General features: G+C 41.0%; 1 protein-coding gene across 1 annotated transcript in view; it reads left to right on the forward strand.

Moving 5' to 3' along the window:
- The window catches only part of SCFD2 (sec1 family domain containing 2), a 199821-nt gene that overhangs the window by 69046 nt on the left and 107792 nt on the right, over window positions 1–22983 (forward strand). Inside the window, exon 6 of the mRNA XM_056362349.1 lies at window positions 19262–19511. Coding sequence (XP_056218324.1) covers window positions 19262–19511 — 250 coding nt within the window. The remainder of the gene's footprint in view (window positions 1–19261; window positions 19512–22983) is intronic.

Below are 22983 nucleotides of genomic sequence, written 5' to 3' on the forward strand. Positions count from 1 at the left end.
TTAGGTGCCTATAATATAAAATCTCATTTGGAGATACCTAAAGCCAAATTCAAACCTGAAACATGTTTAGTTGGGCTTGGAATGAAGGAGAAAATATTCTCCTGACTCAATAATGAACTTCATTTCTCTTTTGGGACTTGACTTCTGACACAAAAAGAAGGCCAAAATAAAAACCAGAGTGAGTGAGGGCCCTGACTTAAACCTGCTTTTAATTAAGCCTTGTAAAGAAGCTTTTCTGCTAAAACTCTCAGGTTGAAGAGTTCATGCAAAAAACCTTCCCTGTGGCTTATGAACAGCCAAAGTGGGGACATTCAAGCACACATTTTTGAATAGTTTAAACCAGAAAAAAATGCAAGTGAGAAAATCTGTATTGTTTGTTTAATGCAGGTTTTAGCAGGCCACTCCTTTTCTAGTTTTCTCCCCTCTTCTACTATTCTGTGTGTTTCAGTTTAAAACTTAATGCCACTACAAGATGTTTTGATATTAACAAACATGAAAACCAAATTGCTTTGGTTTCCTTTTTTCCTAATTGCACATAAATTTGACCCAGTTCAGCTGAACACAGTTGCAGTGCATTAGAAATGTAATACACATTTCAAATCAGAATCGTTGTGCCAAGGCAAAGGTCAAGGTAATTTTCTTGTTTGTTTGTTTTTAAAGGGATTAAATAAATGTAGTTTTACCACAAGGAAAATGATGGTGCCCATTGCTCAAGTATGGCTTTTAAGTCTGTGTTTAAATGGGAGTAGACTATCCTGTCTGGAGCAGTGGCAGGGATCATTTCAGAAGTAAATGTTGCATGCTTTCTGTGCAAAGCGATGCTCATTGTGGAAGACTTCTGCTAGATCACTTACACTATCAACCCCAGACAAGAGCTTACACCACATTAAAATAAAGCTGTGGCTTCAGTGACAGGCTGTAAACAGAAAGGGGTGGGATACAGTTAATGGCAGCAGGATAGTGCTAAAGAAAAATAAATAACTCCCTTTTATTTGCAGCTGGCAAAGGCCCAGATCCTGAAACATCATCAATCATCCTTGATGACTAGATGAGATCATAAACTGAATGAGGAAAAATAAACTTAAATTTAGCTTAAATTGTGATTGGCACAGTAAAAATTAACTTTCGCCCAAAAAAATGTTTTCTTCTTCCAAAATATTTCTAATTGCTGCCCTCCAAAATATTTCTAATTGCCGCCCTTCCCTATGTTTTCCCACCCACTGCAGAACTTCCAAGTGCTCTTTACTGTTGGTAGATGTCACCCCTTATCCTTCCATGTCTGTTTCAGCATGTGCTTTTTAGATTTTTGTTGGGAAGCAAACTGCTTTTGCATTTCTTCCAACAAAACATTTTAAGTGTAGTCTTCATATAAAACCTCAACATCATGTTATTTGTAACCTCATAATTCACTAGTCTACCAGCTGAATAATGTAGCAGGCATGGAAGAATGAGAAGCAAAGGATGTTATACAGACCAGGAGAGCCATTCTGACAAAAATCTGTTGGGGGAAAAACTTCCTGAGAAAAACACTTGAAGTTTCTTTTTCAGTTCTTCACACATCTACAGCTTATTGTGAACAAAATACACACTCTAGGGAACAGTTATGTACTCTCAGGAAAATTGACATGATATTTTAATTTTTACAGCTGTTTATATTTTGCACTGTGATTTTTTTACAAAGTTTCTGTATAATATCCCTTGAGAGAAAAGTTTGTTCTTCACGAGCTGATAGCTTTAAATATAAAAGTTAAGTTCTGGAAAATTGGAGACCTGGTAGAAATAATATTGAAATTCCACCAACAACATTAAATCCTGAGGTTGTGAAGTTAATTTTGGAGCTGGCAAACTACATCTTTATTTAAAAGATAAAGCAGCGTGTCATCAATATTGCAGTCAGGCAATGATCATTACTGATTATTTGCGGAACATCAGATACATGGTTGGAAGAATCAGTTTGACACTTTTTTTTGTAAGTAACAAGCAATGAAATTTCATCGTTTTGGATCATTGCTTTAAAGGCAGTGTTGTGTCCTAGCTGTTCATGGCACATACGGAGCAAGTTGAGAATATTAGTCTGGTTCTTAGGGGTCTAACTGATGCCAAATTGGCAGAGACTGAGTAGGAAGGGAGCTTGGGCTGCCCCCTAACCTCTTGAGCTTTTGCATACTTACTTTATCAGTTGTGTAGATAAGGGCTTTCGCTTCACCATGCTGTCAATCTGGTCCTTGCTTTAAGATGAAAACATTGAATTTAATTATGTAGCTGTGGGCCTGGGTTCAGCCATCCCCTCTGATATCAGATGTGTAAAGTGAACCTTTGCTGGAAATTAGTGTGTATTACTGATGAGTGGTGGGAACAAACTACATGAGTGATCTTTTCGATAGATACTGAGAGAGGTTTATTTTTTTCTTCTTAATTAAAAAAAATAAGAGTCATAAATGCTGACTTATAATTGCTCTGGCTATGTCACATTGAAGTGGTGGACCGGTCATGCTGGTTTTTTATTTATGTAATAAGATTTGGGGGGAAAGCTATTCTAGACTGAGTTAAATTTCTGTCAGCATATGACAATGCCACATTATTTTATGTGGAGAGAACTTTGTAAGTTGAGAACTTGTGATTTTGGAGGAATGTCTTTCGAAGGCTTGCTGCTGGTTGCAGCTTACAGTACTGGAGGGATGTAGCCAAAATAGTATTTTAACTTTATTTTTTTCCAGTTACACACATCACTTTTTCTAGCTGTGTTAGTAGGAGGCTCAGTGTGCAGTTTATCCTTTTAGACGTGATCATATCCATGTAATCATTCTTGCCAGAAAGTGGGAACTGAAGCACAGAGGATTTTGGGACACCCAATGTAGATTCTGTGTGTGTGGGGGGGGTGGGTTGACAGTACTCTCTGAGACCCTTCCCCATGGCCAGTGCAGGAGTGTTTGGATGTGAGAACTGTGGGCTTTGTGGCAGTGCCCTGCTGTTGTCAGGAGAGGGAAACATGCTGCCAATGCACTCGGCCCATATGGCTTATATAGGGTCATGGTGTCCCTTGAAAGTGTCAATAGTAAATGTTAAGTGTTACATGTCGTTCTGGGGTATTTTGTTTCAATTTCAATTTACTAAAGTTGCGACACACATTTCTCAAGTGATTGGACACTGAAATTTAATAACCTTGTCTTCTAAGTTCCTGATGCTTTTAGGTGAGATTGGTGGCCAGTGAAATGTGTGATGTAGTTTAGGGATGGGAACCAGTGGAGTGGTCCTTTAGGACCAGTTCTCAGTTATTTTGCAGTTAGCTCAGTATTTGCTAGCCTGCAATGAAAAGAAGGGCTAAGAAAAGAAAATGGCTGTGCTGTTTCCAAGGAGAGCTGCTTACTGCTAGGTCAGCTCTTGCAAATCCCATTGATACCTCAGTTTCAGGATGCAGAGCCAGTTTGAACATCCCAGTAGTCCCAAAAAAATCTCAAATTAATTAGTTTTCCTCATTGTTTTGCTATTGCCACCATCAAAGTTTCCTTTGCTGTGTGGTTTCTATGTTAGCAGCTGCAGCTTCAGAGCCTGTTCTAAATTTCATGGCCATACTTGCGCTCTTTGCAGAGAACAGCATGAAACACTGGCTTTTATAGCTCACCCTCACTCTGTTCCTGATGTTTGGCTTATTGTTGGTTGGTTGGTTGTTCAATTACCCACGAGTTAGGCGGAATGTTTTGCTCTTACAGTAAATTCTGTATTACTCTGCGCCATTCAAGATGAGGATTTGCCCTTCTTACGAGAATTTTAATAGCTCCACACCAGAAGTTGGTGGATCCATGTGTTTGGGAGGATTTGGCAGATGAGGGTATGTTCTGGAAGATTAGGTGAGTAGTGAGTGTAACCTTGAGGAATCTTCCATGAATTCAGACTTTCAGATTAAATGTAAAATACTGTTGTTCCTGTAGTAATCTAGAAATCTTTAGTGAGCTGGTCTTTTTTGTTGAAAGCAATAAGAAATTAGGGGTAACTGAGAGATTTTTAGACATTTTTTCTGAGTAGTGTTTCTTCTTTTGGTAACACTGAATACGTATTCCTTCATGTCCAGTGTTAAATGACCATTAAAATAGTTAAATAATCGTTCTTCTTGTTCCTCTCATAATCCTCTGGGAACTGGGTACTGGGAAGAGAGATTCTAGGAGACAGTTCCCTTGCAGGAAAGAGGAATATGGATCACTGTTTTTGGAGTATTTGTCCACTCAGTGGACTGGTTTGCATGTCAAGATCTGGCAAAGAAATTTAGCTGGCTTCCCCAAGGGGAGTGAAAGCCATTGAAGGCAGTGGATATAATCTAAGTAGCTTCATTTTCCTTTTCTAACACTTCTGCCAAGCATCACCTAAGCCCTCACAAAAGTTCTGCTAAATAGAAGTAAACTGTTGCACTTAACGTATATGTTTGCATTTAGCGGCTAGTGGAACATTTGGCCATTTATTCGCATCATCTTTCATTTCGGACATGAAGTACGTAGTGACTTCTGTTCTTCCTTCGAAGAAGCTGGTTGTCAGAGGAACATCTGGTTTATGTAAATGAGCAAGGAATTCGGTATGCGCGAAGGTGATTGCAACACAGTGTCTGCGTGGTCTCTGCGTCAGTTATTCAGCGCGACATTTTGTAAGAGTAAGCATTTATTACTACGGTTAATGGCGCCCCTTTTTCGGTGCTCGGTGTTAATGAGCATGTTTTCCTCCTGCGAATTTAAAAAAAAAAAAAAAAAAAAAAAAAGTAAGGGGAAGGAGCGTGCCCGCGCTGTTGGTGCGGCAGGGTTGTGGTGGTGGGTGAGCGTTGGGCCGGGGCCGGGTTTCCCGGCGGCGCTCCCACACTGCCACCTGCAGGGCGCGGCGCGGCCTTCCCGGCCTCCTTCTTCCCGGCCTCCTTCTTCCCGGCCTCCCTTCCCGGCCGGCCGCCTTCTTCCCAGCCCGGCCGCCTCGGGCAGCACCGGGGCTGGGGGGTTGTTTCTCTCTCGCTCTTTTGCGTTTTTAATAGCAGATGCACGGACTGTGCGCTGGCTTCCTCCCAAGGCTTACAGCCTTTTCTTTTAGCGTTTGCATAAAGCGAGCTAGTAACTCACCTTGATACATTCAAAGCAGCACTGAGAAACGGGTTTTGTGTCAAAGTTTAATTTAATTTTATTTTATTTTTTTTAATTTGGCTCTGACTTGGTTGGGTTTTATTAAAATTGTTTTGGTGGCATTTTTGTTACATGTTTTCTGATGTGGAAAAACAAATCAAACCCCACTTATCACATGAATCATTGTTAAAGTCAGCAGTAGTCCTCTGTGTAAAATCTGCCAGTAAAAGCTGGGAGGATGGGGATTAAACCTGGAGCACATTAAATTAGTTCCAGTCTATCCCGAGCAGGCACTGCATTGCTTGCTTAGGCAGGCAAAACGGAAACAGGCAGTTTATAACAAGGCTGGTTTAAAAACTGTGGGGTTCATTTGAAAAAGATTTATATCCCCCACTTACATAAACATTACAAATGTGGGCTGCAAGCAGGAGGCAAATCTTTATCGAAATCTCTTTAAGAGCTTTTTCATTGTGAATAAAATGGACAGCATGTACTCTTGTTTGAAGATTCGCCAATATTTGTACATTAATCTTTTCTCAATGCTCTGACTAATTAAAATACGGCTCAGGGTAGAACAGTGAGACCACCAACTGGTAATTTGCTGGGATCTGACAAAAGTGGCGATGACTGAGGTGGCGGAGGAAAATTATTTGGAGGCGGGAGAAAAGATTGTCCTGAGACTGGTTTAAGTTTTCTGTAGTGGTTATTAAAAAAAAGTGTAATTTTAAAGAGAAAACAACTGTGTCTAGATTTATCTCCACCCACCCCCCTTTCCCCAGTGGATGCTGCTGTTCTTAAACAGTAGCATAGAAATTTTGTGGGTTTTGCGATCTTTGCAAGGGCCTGTAGCACTGTCTGCTGGGAAGGTCGGAATGTTTGCTTCAGGAAAACTAAACGTAGTCTGGGACGTGAGGGTCCCAGCTGATGGCTGGAGTTGCTACTCACATTGTAATATTCAGGGGTAACTTAATTGTGATGATGGTATTTTGAAAGTTTAATTTTAGAAGGATTAAACATACATTAGTGCAATAAAAAAATCTATTTTTATTTTTAGTATGAACACACAGTTTTATTTCTAGCTGTTGCAATCACATTTTACTTTATTATTTTACGATACATGTTGTAAGAGTTGTCCAGAATCTGGATTTAACAGAAAGTACTTTTCATATTTCATTTTGATGCTAATAAACAGTGTCAAAAAGAGCTTTGTAGTACTGATTTGCCTTCCAAAATAGGATCCAAGTCTCAGATAAATGACTTAAAGTATTTTGGGAGTTCTAACATATGACCGAGATCCTCTGGATCTTCTCATTCAAACTGTGGTTTCTCATACCTCTTCTTTTTTGCTGCGGTGGTGTCTCCATACGGAGTATCACTTATACCCCAAATGTCTGATCCTTGCATCCAGAGAGCGAACGGATAGACAGCTTGTTAGAAAAGTAGGAGCTTTCTGTGCTGTGGAGGGGGTGAAGAATGGCCTAGTCGTTGCCAAAAAAGAAATTAGTATTTTTCTGCTGTTCCAGTGGTATGTGTACGCTGCAGTAGAAGCCATGTACAGTAGAGGTTGGAAGCACTCCCACCCTGAGGTGTGGGGAGCCAGATAAGAACAGAAATTATTTCAAAGCATTGTATTTTCTTTCTTGCAAGAGTTGTGCAAGAGAGACTGTGAGACAGATAGACATACCCGTACTGGCTTTTGAAAAAGAAGCCAGTTAATACTGAGCTCCGTCCCATGATAGCTTGATGGCTATTGATACGTAAACTGAATAGGTTACAGTGGGCTTGGGGTATGCCTCTGCTGCATTGGCAACAGTGTACCGTGACCTGCAGTGTATGTGGGGGCTGCAAAGGGCATTATTTGCTGCACTGAATGTTATTACTCATACCCTGGACTCAGCATCAGACTATCAGAGCACTTGAATTAACGCTTGATAGCATGAGGAAGCTACTGCTGCTTACAGGTGGAGAAAAACAAGAAGCTTGCAGTCAGACATGGAGGTGAGAGCCTCAGTCTGGCGCCTGACCACTGGGCCATGCCTTCAAAAAGCACAGTGGGGAACTAGAAAATATCTTGGTACCTCACCGTCTAGCATATACAGTCGAATTTGTGGGGGTGTTACTGTTTTTTGGATTTGTTTGGGGTTTTTTTAACATTGCACACACAACCACCTTTTTTTCACCTGTTACTGGAATCTGAATTGTATGTGTTTTAAGCTGGCACATTTTGGTATTCTCCTGGAATAACTTAAAAAAATAGTTGACATAAAGGTAGCTTAAGTCATGTTTGGCCTTACCTTTAAGGCTGGGGGGGGGGGGGGGGGGGGGGGGGGCGGGGGCGGGGGGCAGTTTCTAGTTAAAATGGGATGGAATATACATTTCCCCAGATCTTCAGGGTGAAACTTGAACATAAGAAATCCTTTCTGCATGAAGCAACTAGGAAATATATATGAAAGTAACTGAAAGCTTCTGAAGTCCTTAAATGTTTGGAATGACATGCATGATTTAAGTGGTTTTAGATATTGGGACCAGATGTCCTGTGCTCCATTCGGCTCCCTTTGCACAAATGTGATATCATGAGGGATAGTTATGCTGACTCAGGCATTCGGCTGAGTGGGAGGGAAATCCCAGGGGGACAGAAAGCTAGGATTGTTTTTCTAGTTGTAGCTTGTGCTGGACAAACAGACGGGGAGGAGGTGTGGCAGGAGCAATAACTGACAGCCAGAATGCCCTCACATGGCCCTTGCAGCTGGCGGTGGGAGAGCAGCCTGACATCTCCATCCAGAGCAAGGAGCCAGCTGCAAAACCACTGCCATTGCCATCCAGCACGGCCCAGCCGTGCGGGGTACGATGGGAGCCCTGACAGGAACCGAAAGAGGACAGGACTTGCTGCATGCCAGCCGTGGGAAGGGCACATGGGCCAAGGGGCATGGAGCATCATGGGTGACAAGAAGGTGTTGGGTATGGCGTCCTGAAAGGTTGTATAACCATGCACAGGCGTGCCCGACCCAGGGCGCGCAGCCTGTTCACCACCACATGTCGATACCAGCATTGAGGATTACTGCTCAGTTAAGAAGCTGAAGGAGCAGCTCATAGGCAGTTGAGTTAAACTGAAGAGAGAACTGTTAGCTTCTAAAGCAGGAAAACATTTTCAGGATGGGGTGAGAAGATTAAAAGAATGGGATTTCAGAAGTTTTTTACCATAGCACTATCTCAGTGGAAAAATAATTGTCATTTTGCCTATGCCTGTGATTCACTTGATGTTTTATATTCGGTATATGATGAGTAGTCATTGTGGCTGCAGTTCTTGCCTGTTTATAGAGGGGAAAAAAGTACATCATTTACTTTGAAGTATCACGGTTGTTTCTGCCATCCACTGGTCTCTGAAAGATGGTAACCTGATTAATTTTTAATAGCAGTGGAAAACTGGACAGGAAAATTAAGCTTTTAACCTGGTACATTTCATAGGATGAAATGAGATATAGTTGTATAATTAAGCTTGTTTTATTCTTCCCAACCTGAAAAAGGGAAGGAAAATGTTCTTCCTTGTGCAAATCATGCCACAGCAAGCATCCCTCAGTGCGAATGTCTTGTCAATGAAAGATTCCTTCTACACACAAAAATGGATGAGGAGCTCATAAGTTACAAACTTACTCATGCGTGTGACATCTGCCTTTAATCACCATGAAAGCCTGAATCCTGTTTAAAGCATGGTGAGCCTTGTACAAGGGCTAGAAATGTCAGTACTCTATTGTGATAACATTTACTGTACTGATTAACAGCCGTGGTGCTCTGCAGTGGACTGATAATCTGCCTTCGCATGTCTCTGTGTTGCCGTTCTGTCTCCTTCCTGTGGTTCCAGCTGGGACTGTGGGCAGAGCAGTGGGATCTTCTCCTGTGCAAACCTCCCATGTCCATATATTTTTGCTTTGTGGTTTATGTCATGTATTGTGTCCTTGTCTATCTGCATACCAAGGTATAAAATACTTAAAAGATGAAGCAAAACATTTCCAAGGTAGCTACTGTTTAAATTCATATCTGTAAAATGCAGTAACGTGATCCAGCATCTAGTCTCATATGACCATCTCATGCAAGTATTACTAGTATTTTGGTAAATTCCGACAGTTTTGGCAGGTATGTTTGTCTTAGTGGTAGATTTTCCCTATGTTTTTGGGGCCTTTTGTTGAAGAAGAAGAACAAAAGAGAAGGGCTAGGGAGGGAGAATGCTGCTTGGCTCAGATCTGCATCCGTTTCCATTGAAATTGTCAACAAAAAGTTGGGTTGCAGGGATACTGTCAAACAGTATCAAACAGGGGTATGTTTTGGTCAAAATAATACCCTTATTCAGCATGCTTTACGTAACAGTATAATCACTAAGCATTGCTAAAAGCTATCAGGTATATGTTTGGTCCTAACTTAGTTGGAATCATGATTGGTATGATGCTTTAGTGCGAAGTGTCAGCGGTGCTTGTGGCAATGCATGATAGATGTCCTGATTGTCTATTAATATCAAACTCCTAGGGGCAGAAGTTGACTGGTTTTGTTTAAAAATATCTGATGGTGAGGTAACACACTTAAACACAAAAAGCAAACAGCAATAAGAAAACAGATTTCTTTCAAATGAACCCAGTCATGTGGGCTCCAAACCCCTTTTGTTTTTCACCCATTAGGAGTTGTTTTCCCATTTTACCTCTGTCCCAGGCTATTTAATTTTTAAATTTCTGGTACCAGTGTCCACCATGGACTGACACATCACTGAAAGTCTGGAGGTTTCCCTGCAGCCCCAAGGAGTTTCTGGAGCATCTGACATTAGGCTGGTGTAGGAGTGAAGGATGATGCATAGAACAAAGGGCTGAGAGAGAAGAGGTACCTCAAAAGGCAAGAATGTGGAGGAAAGGTCACAAGATGGAGTTGTTTTGGCTGTCAGTCTCCTTTTATAACTTCCTGCTGTGTGCCAGCCCTTACAGCATGTCCAGTATTTCAGTGTGTATTACCTTAATCCTTTCTGGTATTTCTAAAAGTATTTTCCCCTAGCAGTTCACAATTCTTTTCACTGCAATTAAACACTGTGCCAAAAAGTTTATGGTTGTATTCACCAGATGCATTTTATGCATACTGTTTTATTGTGTGAGACCACTGAGTTTGTGTCTTCTGCTTGTTTTTTGTCCTTTCACCCTCTAAATTTTTTCTGGAATATGCACAGCACTGAGAACATCTTTACTAACATGAGAATTGGAAAAATCTTAGTTTCAACTTCCATTGTTCCTCCTGTGCCTGCCTTGACTAGATTCAAGAGCTGTCTTGTACTCTGAAATTTTCTTCTGTCTGAAGAGACACACATGAACTGTTATTCTTCCCTTTGATAAGCCAAATGTCTCTCACTCAAGAAATTTACTCTTTTAGTTGTTTTGTAACTCTCTCTGATGTTATCTCTGGTTTTCCACAGCTGCTTAGAAATGGACACTGGAACTGGGCACAATATATTGGAATTAATCCTGACAGTGCCACATACTGCAATAAACGTGCTCCCCTACTTCTTTCCCCTGGATACTGTATTTTGTAGTTATACCAGTCCTTTTTCTGTGGCTTTGAGGTAAATATGTCCATTCTGGATTGGCTCAAAAATGCAGCTGCCCTGGTTTGCTTTTTTCTAACAATACTCAAAAGCAGCTGCTTACATAAGATTAAGAGAAGAGAACAGGTTTATATGATACTCTCCAAGCTCCAACCATTTTGAGTTTGGGGACAGATGTGGTTTCTGTGTATTTACTAATACTTGACAGAATTTTTTTCCCCTCTGAGTTTTCCCATCATCTTTATGATCACAAGTAAGAATTTAGCAGCACAACCACCTTTGGCAAGGAGTTCCACATCTGAGCAAATTGCATGAAGAACTACCTCTGTTTAATTTGCTTTTTAAACTGGCTTTTACCAGCTTTGTTTCTTGCTCCTTAGTTCTTGTGCTGGGACAGAGAGTGAGCAATCAGTCCCTACCTGCCTTCTCTAGTCCACTTGTGATTGTCTTTTAGACCTTTTATCTCCTCTGGGTTGTCTGTTTTTCCAACATGAGAGCTGAAGTGATCTAAGTGGTCTAAGCAGGGATTCGTGTCCTTTTCTTTGTCCAGAACATCTCTCAAATCTTTTCAGTAACTATCTCCCAGGATAGAATCTCCTCCTTCTGCAGATGTGGTCTGCACTATTGAATAACTGATTTGGTTGTACTATATTTTTCTTGATTTATACCCCTTTCATTTGTTTTCTGTCCCTGTGGATTCTTATCCTTTGCTTTGTAGTGACTGGACTCTTTCCCATTGTTCTTCTCAAAGCCAATGTGAGTTTTAACCTCCTAGGATATTATGTTATCCCCATGTCCTTTTCTCAGTTTGGAACCCCTGCCATCTTCTGGCACTTTTCCCAGTATTCCAAGGCTTACTAAAACAAATAAACAACCTCAAAAATACTCCATACACAAAAAATCCTGACACGCATAACACCAAGATCTTTCTCTGATACACGTTTTATCTTGACCGTGACAGTACTCCTTTTTCATTTTTCTGACACCATTTTTGCCATGCTGATTCATGTTTTTACTGACCACGTCTGTAGAAGCCATCACAGCTAAAAGCTTTTGACTGAGTAGGTTGGAAGTACTCCCTTTTTAACTTGCTGATGAGTCTCTTATGTCAGACATACGATGATTTAAATAAAATTGTCCTTATCCTTGCAGAGCTTTGTCTAATAAAATCCAGACTTATTAAATATCCTTTTTTCAGTACACTGTTGCTGCTGAGCCCCCATGAACCCATTAAAATATCTTAACACAGCTGTACACTTAGATGGATTCCAAATACAGCGAAAAACTGGACTGTATGATGTAATGACATCACCAGACAGCATAACTCACTGGGATGAGGTGATTTCTGTACTGTGGAAGATTAGATATCAGTGAAGCTTTTGTGATGGCATTTAAATTTTCTGAAAATGTGTAAGTCTTGCATTTCTGACATAGTAACTGAATCTGCCTCTTGTAACACATGAAACAAAAATAACTGAAGAAAGCTGCAAGATGATTGAAAATGGGAAATTGTTCTCAAACTACTCTGGTGCTCAGGAAAGGCAGGAGAAGGGTGATAAGAGGAAATCTTAATTATGCTGTTCAAAATATAATTTCTTTTTATGTCCTAAGGAAGTTAGGTTAAGAATAATACTGGAATATACTACTTTGGCTGTGGGTTATAGGTGGAATCCAATTGCTTAGGTCATGATCATGGGCTAGGGAGTTACTGGCTGAAAGAACTCTTGGGCTTTGCTTTTGTTTTGCTTTTAGAAATGATAGGGCTTGAACAGCTTGTTTTAAATATTTTTGTTGTTATCACATATTAGCTGTTAGGTGTCAATGGTGTGTTTTTGGAATTATGCAAGAGACACATTAAAAAAAAAATCTCTGACCAGAAGAGCTTACAAATGTTGTGCTTTTTAAAAGCTTTATGTTGTAAGTTAATTTTTCTTGCCTTTGACTCGTCACTGTGTTTTGCAGTAAGTGCTAACATCCTGGACAGATAATTCAGCAGGTATAAATTGGCAAAAGACCGTTGATGTCTGTAGTGTTGACTAATAGGCACCAATTAAGAATCTGGCTATATGACAGTGTTGAAGAAGTTGTCCAAAGAGCAGGTGATTATTTATATAATTTTCTTTTATATCTCTTGGCAACCTTAAACCCTAGCTCATGTAGGCTTCAAGCCACCACTGTTGCGTAAGAACTTCAATCTTTGGACTTCATGGCTAGTGTAAGTGTTTCTGTGGCCAAGCAGTAAACCCGAGCAGAGAACCAGTCTGGTTAAAATGATTTGTTTAAATGCACAGTCACAGACACCCTTCAGCAGGCGCAGAGAGAGGAGGCTTCTGTGGTGGGCAGAAGACAAGAAAGGAGGCCAGTTGGGAGAGCATGCATGTGGGATGAATATGAATCTGTCTTTGACAGCATGAGCCAGGTCAAAAAGAGCTTTTAAAAAGCTTGCTCATTTTCTTTTATTTGCTTTTTATTTGTTTACAGTAGAATTTTAAGACTGTCTACAAGGGCTGGCTGGAAATTGTCTCTGCAATTTTGAGAATATATTTCCTGGGGCAACTCTCAGAGTGGGTGATTAAACACAGAAAAGGGGACTGGAGATAGAATTGGCTCTGTAGGGATATTTCATTAAGGACAGGAGAGTCATTGAGTAATGACAGGGGAGATAGGTCCTAGATGCTTTTACTGTTTCCTGTGTCTCTCACTAACAGTTTAGTTCTCTGCTGTTTTCTTTATACACGTATTCTTGGTGGATTTCTGGATCATCTATCAAGTGAATAGACAGATGCTGCCATTAAAAAGAGACAGATGCAAGTCTCTTGGTATTGACAGGGGTAAGTCATAAACCTGTTTTGGTCCCCAACAAAAGGCAATGTGATCTTTCTCTTTTTCTTTAATGACTTACACTTTTTTTTTACTGGAATCAGCCATTTACTGCCAGCAGCTCACACCTCCACTCTCAAGCTGCTGTGAGTTCACTGGATACTTCGTCTGCTTTCCCCTAAGGCTAAAGTTTGCTCCTTCCCCCTGCAAAGCAAGGCTCTGTCAGCCCTCCCCAGCTGGAAACATAAGTTTGAGGCTAAAACTTGTCTGGCATCCAAACTCACTTCCTGCAAAAGGAAGTGTACAGATGGTGGACTTCACTTATCAAAATAATTTCATCCTTTTATTGAATAGCCTGCCTGAACAATTTGATACAATATATTTTGATGCTGACAGATTGGGGGGTTTCCTAATTGTGAGGCTGTAGTACTTTGAGTACCTTCATTTTTTGTGTTGTGTTTTGGGTTGGTTATTCTTCAATCATACCCTACAACTATGTGAAGAGGAGACAAAGAGTTTTATCAAAAGGTTTTATCAAAACCTGTTCAAGTCAAGAATTGTAATGATCAGATGGTAAAGCTTCACATGGAAAAACGTAACTTGCGTGGTAAGATCATACTTACTGATTTATTGGGTCAAATCACTAGTCACCATAGGCAACTTAATGAAAGCTAAACACATGAAATGATTGCTTTGCTGGGAGTAGGGCGTACAGACATATTCTCACCCGTATGGAAATTACATGCAATCAACCCCAAATCTCAAGTGGCCAAACAGTGTAAAACAGCAAGAAACAGAACTGCAACATTTGTTTTATGGGCAGCTGAGCACTGCAGGCAGCTAAGACTCCTCCTTAGCTTGGCAGTGCCTCTTGTTTTTGCTAAGATGACTAGGGCTGCAGAGTTCTGTTGCCGTCAAAGGATCTGAGCTGGCTTTGCCTACCCATGAGGTCCTCCCTTGGTGCCTTTGTCGTTTTTAGAAGCTAAAATAGTCTGCCTTTGTCTGGATAGTGGGGAAGCTAATATGCTGCATGGCAAAGTCACGAACCACAGAATGTCAGACCCAGGTAAACCAAGGCAAATCAAATAGAGCAGTACTGGAAAGCTGCTTATTCCATAATTTGTGAATCCTCTCTTCCCACCTAAGTTATCAATAAAAGGATCTTGTATTAAATAGGGTGGTCCAGGAGCTTGGGGCACCAAATGACCCAAGGGCTTGTGAGTTTCCACTGATCCTTCTGCTGGTTTTACCTGTAGCTGGATTTCAGGGTTGTTTTTTAGTTTTGTTTTACACCGATAAAATTTCTCAATGTTGTAAAGCTGTGTGGTTCCCATTCCAAAAAGTTCTGTTAACTCATGTGACCTCTGAAGGAATTAAATATACTTTGCTTCCTAAATGGAAAGCTGCTAGAATATTTACATAATGAAGTAGTCTCTTATGACTGTCTCCTCTTTCCTCCTGGATTTTAAAAGAAAATAAATTCCACTTGCTTGAAGTTGATTTTTGCTTTAATATTTTTAATGATGTGTTGAGGACAGTGGGCTGGAAGCATAGGGATTAGAGTGCTCAGTTCTCTTCTCAATTTTGTCAGAGACACGTGTTAATTCAAGTAAACTCTGACCCTCCTCTTCTTTTCCTTACCAGTACACTCTGTTTTCTATTGTGTAAAAGATGTCTAACGATACATATGGCTTTAGATTCTTACAGATTTATTTAATACTGAAAATAATGCTTCTCACAGAAACACAAAACATTTTTTTTCTTGGGTTCGTTACACTTCCTCGTAATTCCTGTAGATCCTTTAAATCACATTTTAAATGTCACTTTTGAAGCACAATATCATGTTCAGTGTTTAAAAACTGAAAAAAAAAAAATGTTTTGTGTTTTCTTCACTCTGCTGCCATCTGCCAAAACTCTGGCCTTTTGCAAAAATCAGCAAATTGACATCAGTTCATTTACCCTTAGGGACAGTAAATTATTACACAGCTTAAGTTATAAAAATAAATAACTAAGGAGGGTGGAGGAAAGAGATGGAAAACAACAGAAATCTATCACAAACTGTCCCTGGATCTGAAGAATATATGATTATAGCATTAAAATGTCCAAACAATGCAACCGAGCAGAAGGTGTTAGAGCTTGGGCCTTAGCTGGCTCTGCATTAAGCAGTGTTAATGTTTTTATACAGCCTTTGGAAAGCTCTGAATTGACCTGGTTTTATTATTTTTATTGGCTCCCTTGACAATAGACAAATGGGGCTAACCTGAGGCCAACATAACCAGCAGGAAATTTGGGTCATGGGTAGTTCCATTTTTAAAACTTGTGTTTTAGGATTGTTCAATCAGGGTAATTGATTGATTGTTAGGCAGTGCAGGGAGCCCCTAAATCATTGGAGGTGGCCTGATAATGACAGTCTGCCAGTGGATTTTGTTTGAGGCAAATTTCCCAGCTCCCTGCAGAGCCGTGCTCTGCACTGAGGCTGTGGGTCCCTTTTTTTTTCATGCACACTCCAGTCCAACTGGCCTGTTTGGACAAAATAGCCTCTGAAACTTGGCAGTTCCATTTGAAGTCCTCTGCAGTGCCATTTCCCAAGAGATAAGGGGAAAACATTCCAGAGAAGTTCATAGCCCAGAAAGACCCTACGTGCGTTCTGAAGTTAACGGTTTATTATAGCTCTTTTTCTTTCTTTCATTTTTACTTTGAAGATAAGAGGTGGCAATTTTTACTTTAAGTTGTTAAGCTTTAGCCTGCCCTACAGTAAATCATCCTGAAAGTTTAGACCCCCTTTTTTTTTATCATGTATATTTGAAAATTTGCCAGAAATGCTGTACACACGTACTTTCATGAGCTACTATACTCAACCCGGAGCTGTTGATCCTAGTGTTTTGTATGACCATGTGCACCCTCAATACATTTGGATAATTTGTGCTTGCAAAATAGAGCTTTTTCAAGAACTCATCTTTTTTGTTGTAGGAGCATGCTATGAGATATTTAGAGATGGGGTGCAGTAGAGAGTTTGTGTGTTGGGAGGGGGGAGTAGATGATGTGCCAATAGATGGTAGATCATGTTCAATAATACGTGGCATATGGCTTGCCTCTCCTTAAAGGTGAGTTCAGATTAATATAGATTGAAGTCTGTGATCTGTTCCAGAATAACTCCACATGCAGGTTAATCTTCAGTTCTTAGATCTTTAGGATTAGGCTTTTGTTTGTTGTGGGTGGCTTCCTCCCAGTAGCTGCATACCTCTGAATTCCTTGAAGTTTTCTCTTTTTCCATTTTGGGGTCTGGATGATCTGATATTTATTGTACTGGCATTCAGATGAGAATTTGTTTGTGTCAGTTTCCAAGAAGAGAGCAGGTAATACTGAACTGAGGCAGGGGTGACTTGAAATTTGGGAACCAACAGCCTTGCCTTGAGGGTGGCCCAGCTGCCAGCATATGCCAGACCGGTGCCAAACACCACAGATTTGCTTCCCAGGCAGAGCAGTGCCTGGACTTGCTGTACGTGGGATTTAACGGTCCCTGCCCAAACACACACGGGATGCCAACTCCTCCCAGATTTCTAAATGTTCCTTTTTGGATCCCACATGCTTTTGACCACTGTAGCTTTATAATTTAGTGCTTCAAGTCCACAGTTGCACTTACTTTTAGGTTTAGCATGTGGGTAGTCAGAAAATTCTTCTCTAAGGTATGTATTTGAGTAGAAACATAACATCTGACCACATTAAAGTCCCTTGAAAGATGGGTCCCTGGCAAAACGTCAGGAGCAGGGTGAGGCCCAAAGTCCACAAAAGTGTTGCTTCCTATAGCATAGAGTGGAAAAAAGTTTCTTCAGAGCTTGAGTAATATGTGCTTTCTTTATGATTGAAATCTATAATGGATCGGTGTAGGTAAAATTACAGTAAATGAGATGCTTGTTAGTGTTTCTGAGATTGTCAAAGAACAGCTAAACCAAAATACAACCAGGATTTACTGAAGTGTTGTATGGAGTACTCCAGGAGGTAAAACTTTCAGTTTCTGTGTTCCCGAAGTTAGACTCTGAAATCCCTGCTCAGGTTTTGGAAAAAAGCTACTCAGTTGGCAGAAGATCTCAGAACTAAATTAATGCAGTTAAAAGCAGTGATAAACATAATTGTATGTTTTTTTTGTTGTATAAACTCATGTCTTTTTCTTGTTTGCTTGTTTTTTATTTTATTTACTTATTGTGAATCTATTTAAAGGGTATATTATTGACTGTGGTGCCCATTTACCATAACTAGTCTGCTAGAAGTTACTGTAGTAACAGCCAAGAATAAATGTTTGCAGACTTGGCATTTTGGATTATAAGAGATTCAATGTGTGGCTGTACACTATGAATCAATGCACAGGTTTTCATAGGGAGCTGTTTCGTGATGTCAGGGCAATGGGCAGTGTACTGGTGTTGCAGGACACCTCTTGGATGGACCCAAGCAAACACTTCCACCAAGAAAGGAAGGCTGTTCTTCTCCTAGACCTCCCTCCCTGTGCAGGAGAGCGTGCTCCTCCTGCTTGCCTTGCACTGGCCCCGCTTCTCACCTGATCCCACTGCTGAGCTGCAAACTAACCCACTGCAGAAAATTAGTGTGTGGAGATTTCATATGCCGTTGGGTGTGCACAGCGAGGGTGGCAGTTTGCTGTCCTGATTAGTCACTCTGCTGTCCTAAGTGGCACAGATCCACACGGCAGATCTAAACCCCAACCCTGATGTTACATGATGTGGATTGTCAGTGTGGTACTTCAGGGTTTTCATGTCTGAAGTCTCCTTCTTACAACCACAGTAAAGCTGTGTAGACACCTCTCCCACAGAGATGAGAAAAAGCAAGTGCAGTTTCAACTGCTGAGGACCTAGGACAACCCAGCATACTCTCTGTTTTCCCCTTCCTTTTCTCTGCAAGCCTTCCTCTCCGCATGCACACATTATGATCATCTTTCAGCCTCATGGTCATGTCCTCCCCAATTCCACATCCAGCATGGAGGTGCTGTGGGAATGAGGCTGACCTGCCTAGCAGAGACCCCCGCGTACACAGCTTGAGAAGCTGGTGAGTGTGCTGTGAAGCAGGCAGAGGAGGGTCAGGGCACATGCCAGGCTGGTGATGGCTGCCCTGTCCTTGCTGCTGTCATAGACGTCTTCTAGGAAGCCATGCTGGTCACTTAAACCACTTGTGAAGCACGTGGCTCCCTCTGAGTCTAATTTTCTGGGTTTCTGACCTGAAAGCATAGGCTTGGGTTTGCAGCTGTGCTGAGAGCTTGCAATAGCAACTAAAGTCAATGGGAGCTGGTCTTTGAACTCCCTGCTCAAGTACAAAACCAGGCCTAAGGTGGAGGCCCAGAATTTAAAGGAAGCATTTGACCTTGTGCTTTGTACCATTTCCACCCATACCGCAGGGACTGATGCTCCCATCCTCTCATCATACTAGTACATGGAGAAGATCTAATCATCAGGCTTTTCAAGTGCTAAGATGCTGCTATCATGAATCCCTGGGAAAAAAACTTGTAGACAATTAATAACTTTGCTGTCTGAACAGCAAATAAGTCACAGGACCACGTGCTGACAAATGAGAATGCAAATATTGAGCAATGTTTCATTAAGTGAACACTGTGAGAAATAGGAAAAATAATGTTATGAGAAATAATAACTTGCGGATACCAGCAGGAATATGTCTGATGCTAACTGGTAAACACGGATGCCAGCAGGAATATGTCTGATGCTAACTGGTAAACACTACAGGAGCAATCTAATGCGATCTTCCTTCTGTTTTTCAGACTATTGGTGAGTCAGAAATGCCCAGTGTTTTGAAGCAGTTACTGCCAATGATCAAGTCTTACAGTGAGAGGACAAAAGATGATTATACCTGCGAGGACTTCCTTGTCTTGCTGCTATACATGTATTCTGTGGTTGGAGAAATCAAAAGTGGAAAAGAGCTGGATGCAGCTGAAGAAGAGGTGAAAAAGGTGCTGGTCAAGGCCATTTGTGATGAGCCAGAGCCATCCCTTTTGTTGCAGAAAATAATGGGTAAGATTCTGTTTGTGTGGTGAGAAATTGGGTGGCTGGGAATGCGGCAACTGGGAGAAACATGTAAAAGTGGCTTGACTTGTCTGTGGTGTTGAGGATACGTGAGTAAGCACAAGGATTTCCTGTAGATTTGTTCCATCTCCCTTGTTCATATATGCCAAATGCTGACAGGCTGTCCTTGAAGAATGCTGAGTCTAATGAAAGCTCTACAAGTTGTTCTTCTTGTTAAAGGTTGGCTAAGTTTGTGTGTTTTCATAAGGTAATCTTTTCCACAATTTCTTTCATTGATCAGTGTAAAGTTGACCCTGCAAAGTCAAAATTAATTCTGGAAACATGTTCAGTGAACCACAGTTGCTTTGTGAATACGAGAAGCTGGCCTGTCTGGCATAAAAGGAGAAATGTGTCTAAAACCAACATTGAGCTTTTTGCTGAAACATGAACATTAGCCTTTAAAAATAGCATGCTAAGCCTTTTTTATAGATGAGCACTCATGGAGTAGGAAAACCCTAACCTCTTGGTGCTGCTGTCACATTTTAGAAAAAATTAATTGTTAAAAACATTTGTTACAATGAATGAACTGTGGCTCAAGGGTGACATACCTGAATGGCAGAAGGGATCTCACTTCCTGCTGTCAGTTTTCTCAGTATTTACTAGTAGTGAGCAGGTTGTTATCCAGGTCATCTTTGAGGTAGAGAGCATATGAACATAAATCAAGATGTTGTGAGGACCTTACAGTTGAAAGCCTTTGCCAAAAATGGGCCTAAGTGGGGAGTCTCAAGGGAAGTCAAATAATGCTGCTGTTGGTTATTCTGGAACTATTACCTCTGGACTCTTCTACTTCAAAATACAGGTGTGATCTGACTGGTCTGCTGTTGTTTTGAGTGTAAAATACTGTAGTGGTTAAAAGACTGCTACTGTTTAGGGATGGGCATGTTCAGTCATATTTGCACTGTGCTGTTATTTTAATACTCCTGGCTATGGTGCCCATGGTGTTCCAGGCTTGCAGGCCTTTGCTCTTCTATTTTTCAATATATATTGCACGTCTTGTCCACTGTATGGTGCTTCCCTCGCAACCTCAGTGATGCCTTCTACTGGATGCGAGGCAGCCATTTCTAAACCGCCATTTTCATATTTTGCCTTTTCTCCTATGATTGACAGTGTTTTGAATCACAGTTTTATCAGTTTCTCTTCGTTGTGCCTAATGTAAGTATGGTAAGATTTGAAGTCTCTAAAACTTCGGCTGACTACCAAAGAGAAGCTGCATTCCTGTGTACATAGATGCTTCTCTTGTTGCTCTGTGCTCTCAGTTTATGTAGTTGCAAGCACGGATTGAGATCAAAATAGACATTGTGCTTGTCTTATGTTCCATAACCTGTCAGTAATTCCATAGTTTTTATGAAATACTTTTATGCTTTATTTCCAGCATGCATGTTTCCTGAGTAAAAGTGAATATCTGGGTGTTGGCTCTCAACTTCTGGGCAGATGAACAGGTGAATGAGTATTTCAGTACAAAGATTCTTTAGTTTATGAAATTAAATTACTTTCGTCTTTTTACATAGTAGATGGACTATTAGAATCATGGTGGGTGTATGAAGTACAGCATTCATCTCCTTAGGCATAAGTATTCACTCTGTTATGTGCGGTATCTGACTATGAAAAAGAGAAGGCCTTGACACTGTGCAAGCACTGTTCAGCAACAGCCAAAGCATTCATGTGTTATCTACGTGGGTTTAGCCACAAATCCAAAACACAGCACGATACAAGCTGCTGTAAAGAAAGTTAACTGCATCCCAGCCAGACCCAGTACAAGCAGTTTTACAGCAAGCACATCATTATTACGTGATGAAGTTACTTGTATAACACAAAGCCGGAGTCCTTGCATCCTTCTATTTCTGTATCTGTGTTTAGCACAACCATGTTTGTGCTTTCTGCACAAGTGTGTGATAGCATCTCCCCTTGATTGCATACCTGGTTTATCAGCATTCTTCATTTTTACATCTTATTTAGAATGACAGTTCTTTTGACTTACTCATAAAAGTGGGGAAAAAAAAGTATTAAAACTTGTTGTCATGACCAGAAATAAGGATTGTCTTGGGAGGAAAGTATAAAGTGGAATTTCTAGGAATGCCCCTTAGGTAGTTTTCAGGCATTTATTCATCCACCAGATTGCTTTCTCAGCATTAGTGGAATCTGCTGAATTCGTAGTTTTCTGTATTTGCAGTACACTTGAATTGGGAACACTGGGAAAACATAAGCAGCCTTAGACCTACTCTTCCTTGACCTGTGTTTTGCTAGGCCTGTGTTCTACATCCCACTTCCCTCTGAACCTCGGGTACCTTGCTTGCTGCTCGAGAGGCAAAGCAAGTCAGAACCATAGGAGCACCCACAAGCTTTCCTTCAAAGGGACAGCAGGAGGATGTTCTTTGTAGCAGGGCTGACAGCTGTGGAATAGATGCCAGTGCCAGTTTCCCCTTTTGGTACAATAGTGGGTATAATGCTGAGACATGTGCTTCCAGCAGAACATGGTACGAGCTATACAGACATATATAGCAGGTACAGGTCGGGCTATTTTCACAAGGTCAGCTCAGCTCTGCAACATAGCAACAGCCATGGGCCTGGACAGATCATAGTTCAGACCTACAGCGTTCTGCCCTCATTTTACGATGTCAGAAACAAGAGAAAACTTTTTTTTGCTCTTAAATGGCCACAAAAGTTAATTAGGGTAAAATAAATCTCAGTAATTCTTGAAATCTCTCATTCATGACCAGAACAAAGCAAAATGTTCTTGGTCTTTCATTTTCAGCTTTCCATCAAGGTAAGTGATAGGAAGGATGTCAAATTGGCTGTGTCAGTAAGAAAACTAAACCAGTTACTGGGTTCAAGACACTGCCTGCTGTCTCACTCCTCACCTACAGGTTCCCATGTGGGGCTAGAGTTCCTGAATATTCAATATCCATTCTGCAGTAAATCTGCTCTTAATAAGTAGCTTAACCTGCAGAGCTGCAGGTTGAAGTTTCAAACCCTGGCGATGCATGGTCAGACAGCTTTGGTTATAGTAGCAGACAGCAAAATTCACTGTTGCCTTTAAAAAGGCATACAGAAGTAGTAATACATAGGCTGTGAAGCCAAGCACTTAAAAGTTGAGAAATGCCAGTAACTAAGTTTCCCATGGAATCATTTGACTTCTATGTGGCACAGTCTTCAATTTCATGATTATGTAGTGTATTTCCTATGAGCACAAGTCTTACGAAGAGAGGCTCGAAGAACTGGGGTTGTTCAGTCTGGAGAGGAGGAGACTCAGGGGGGATCGTATTGCTCTCTGCAACTACCTGAAAGGAGGCTGTAGGCAGGTGGGGGTAGGTCTCTTCTCCCAGATAATGACAGGATAAGAGGAAACGACCTCAGATTGTGCCAGAGGAGGTTTAGATTGGATATTAGGAAAAAAATTTTCACAGGAAGGATGCTGAAGCAT

Source organism: Falco biarmicus, chromosome 1 (assembly GCF_023638135.1).
Source record: "Falco biarmicus isolate bFalBia1 chromosome 1, bFalBia1.pri, whole genome shotgun sequence".
In the NCBI taxonomy this organism is placed as follows: domain Eukaryota; kingdom Metazoa; phylum Chordata; class Aves; order Falconiformes; family Falconidae; genus Falco; species Falco biarmicus.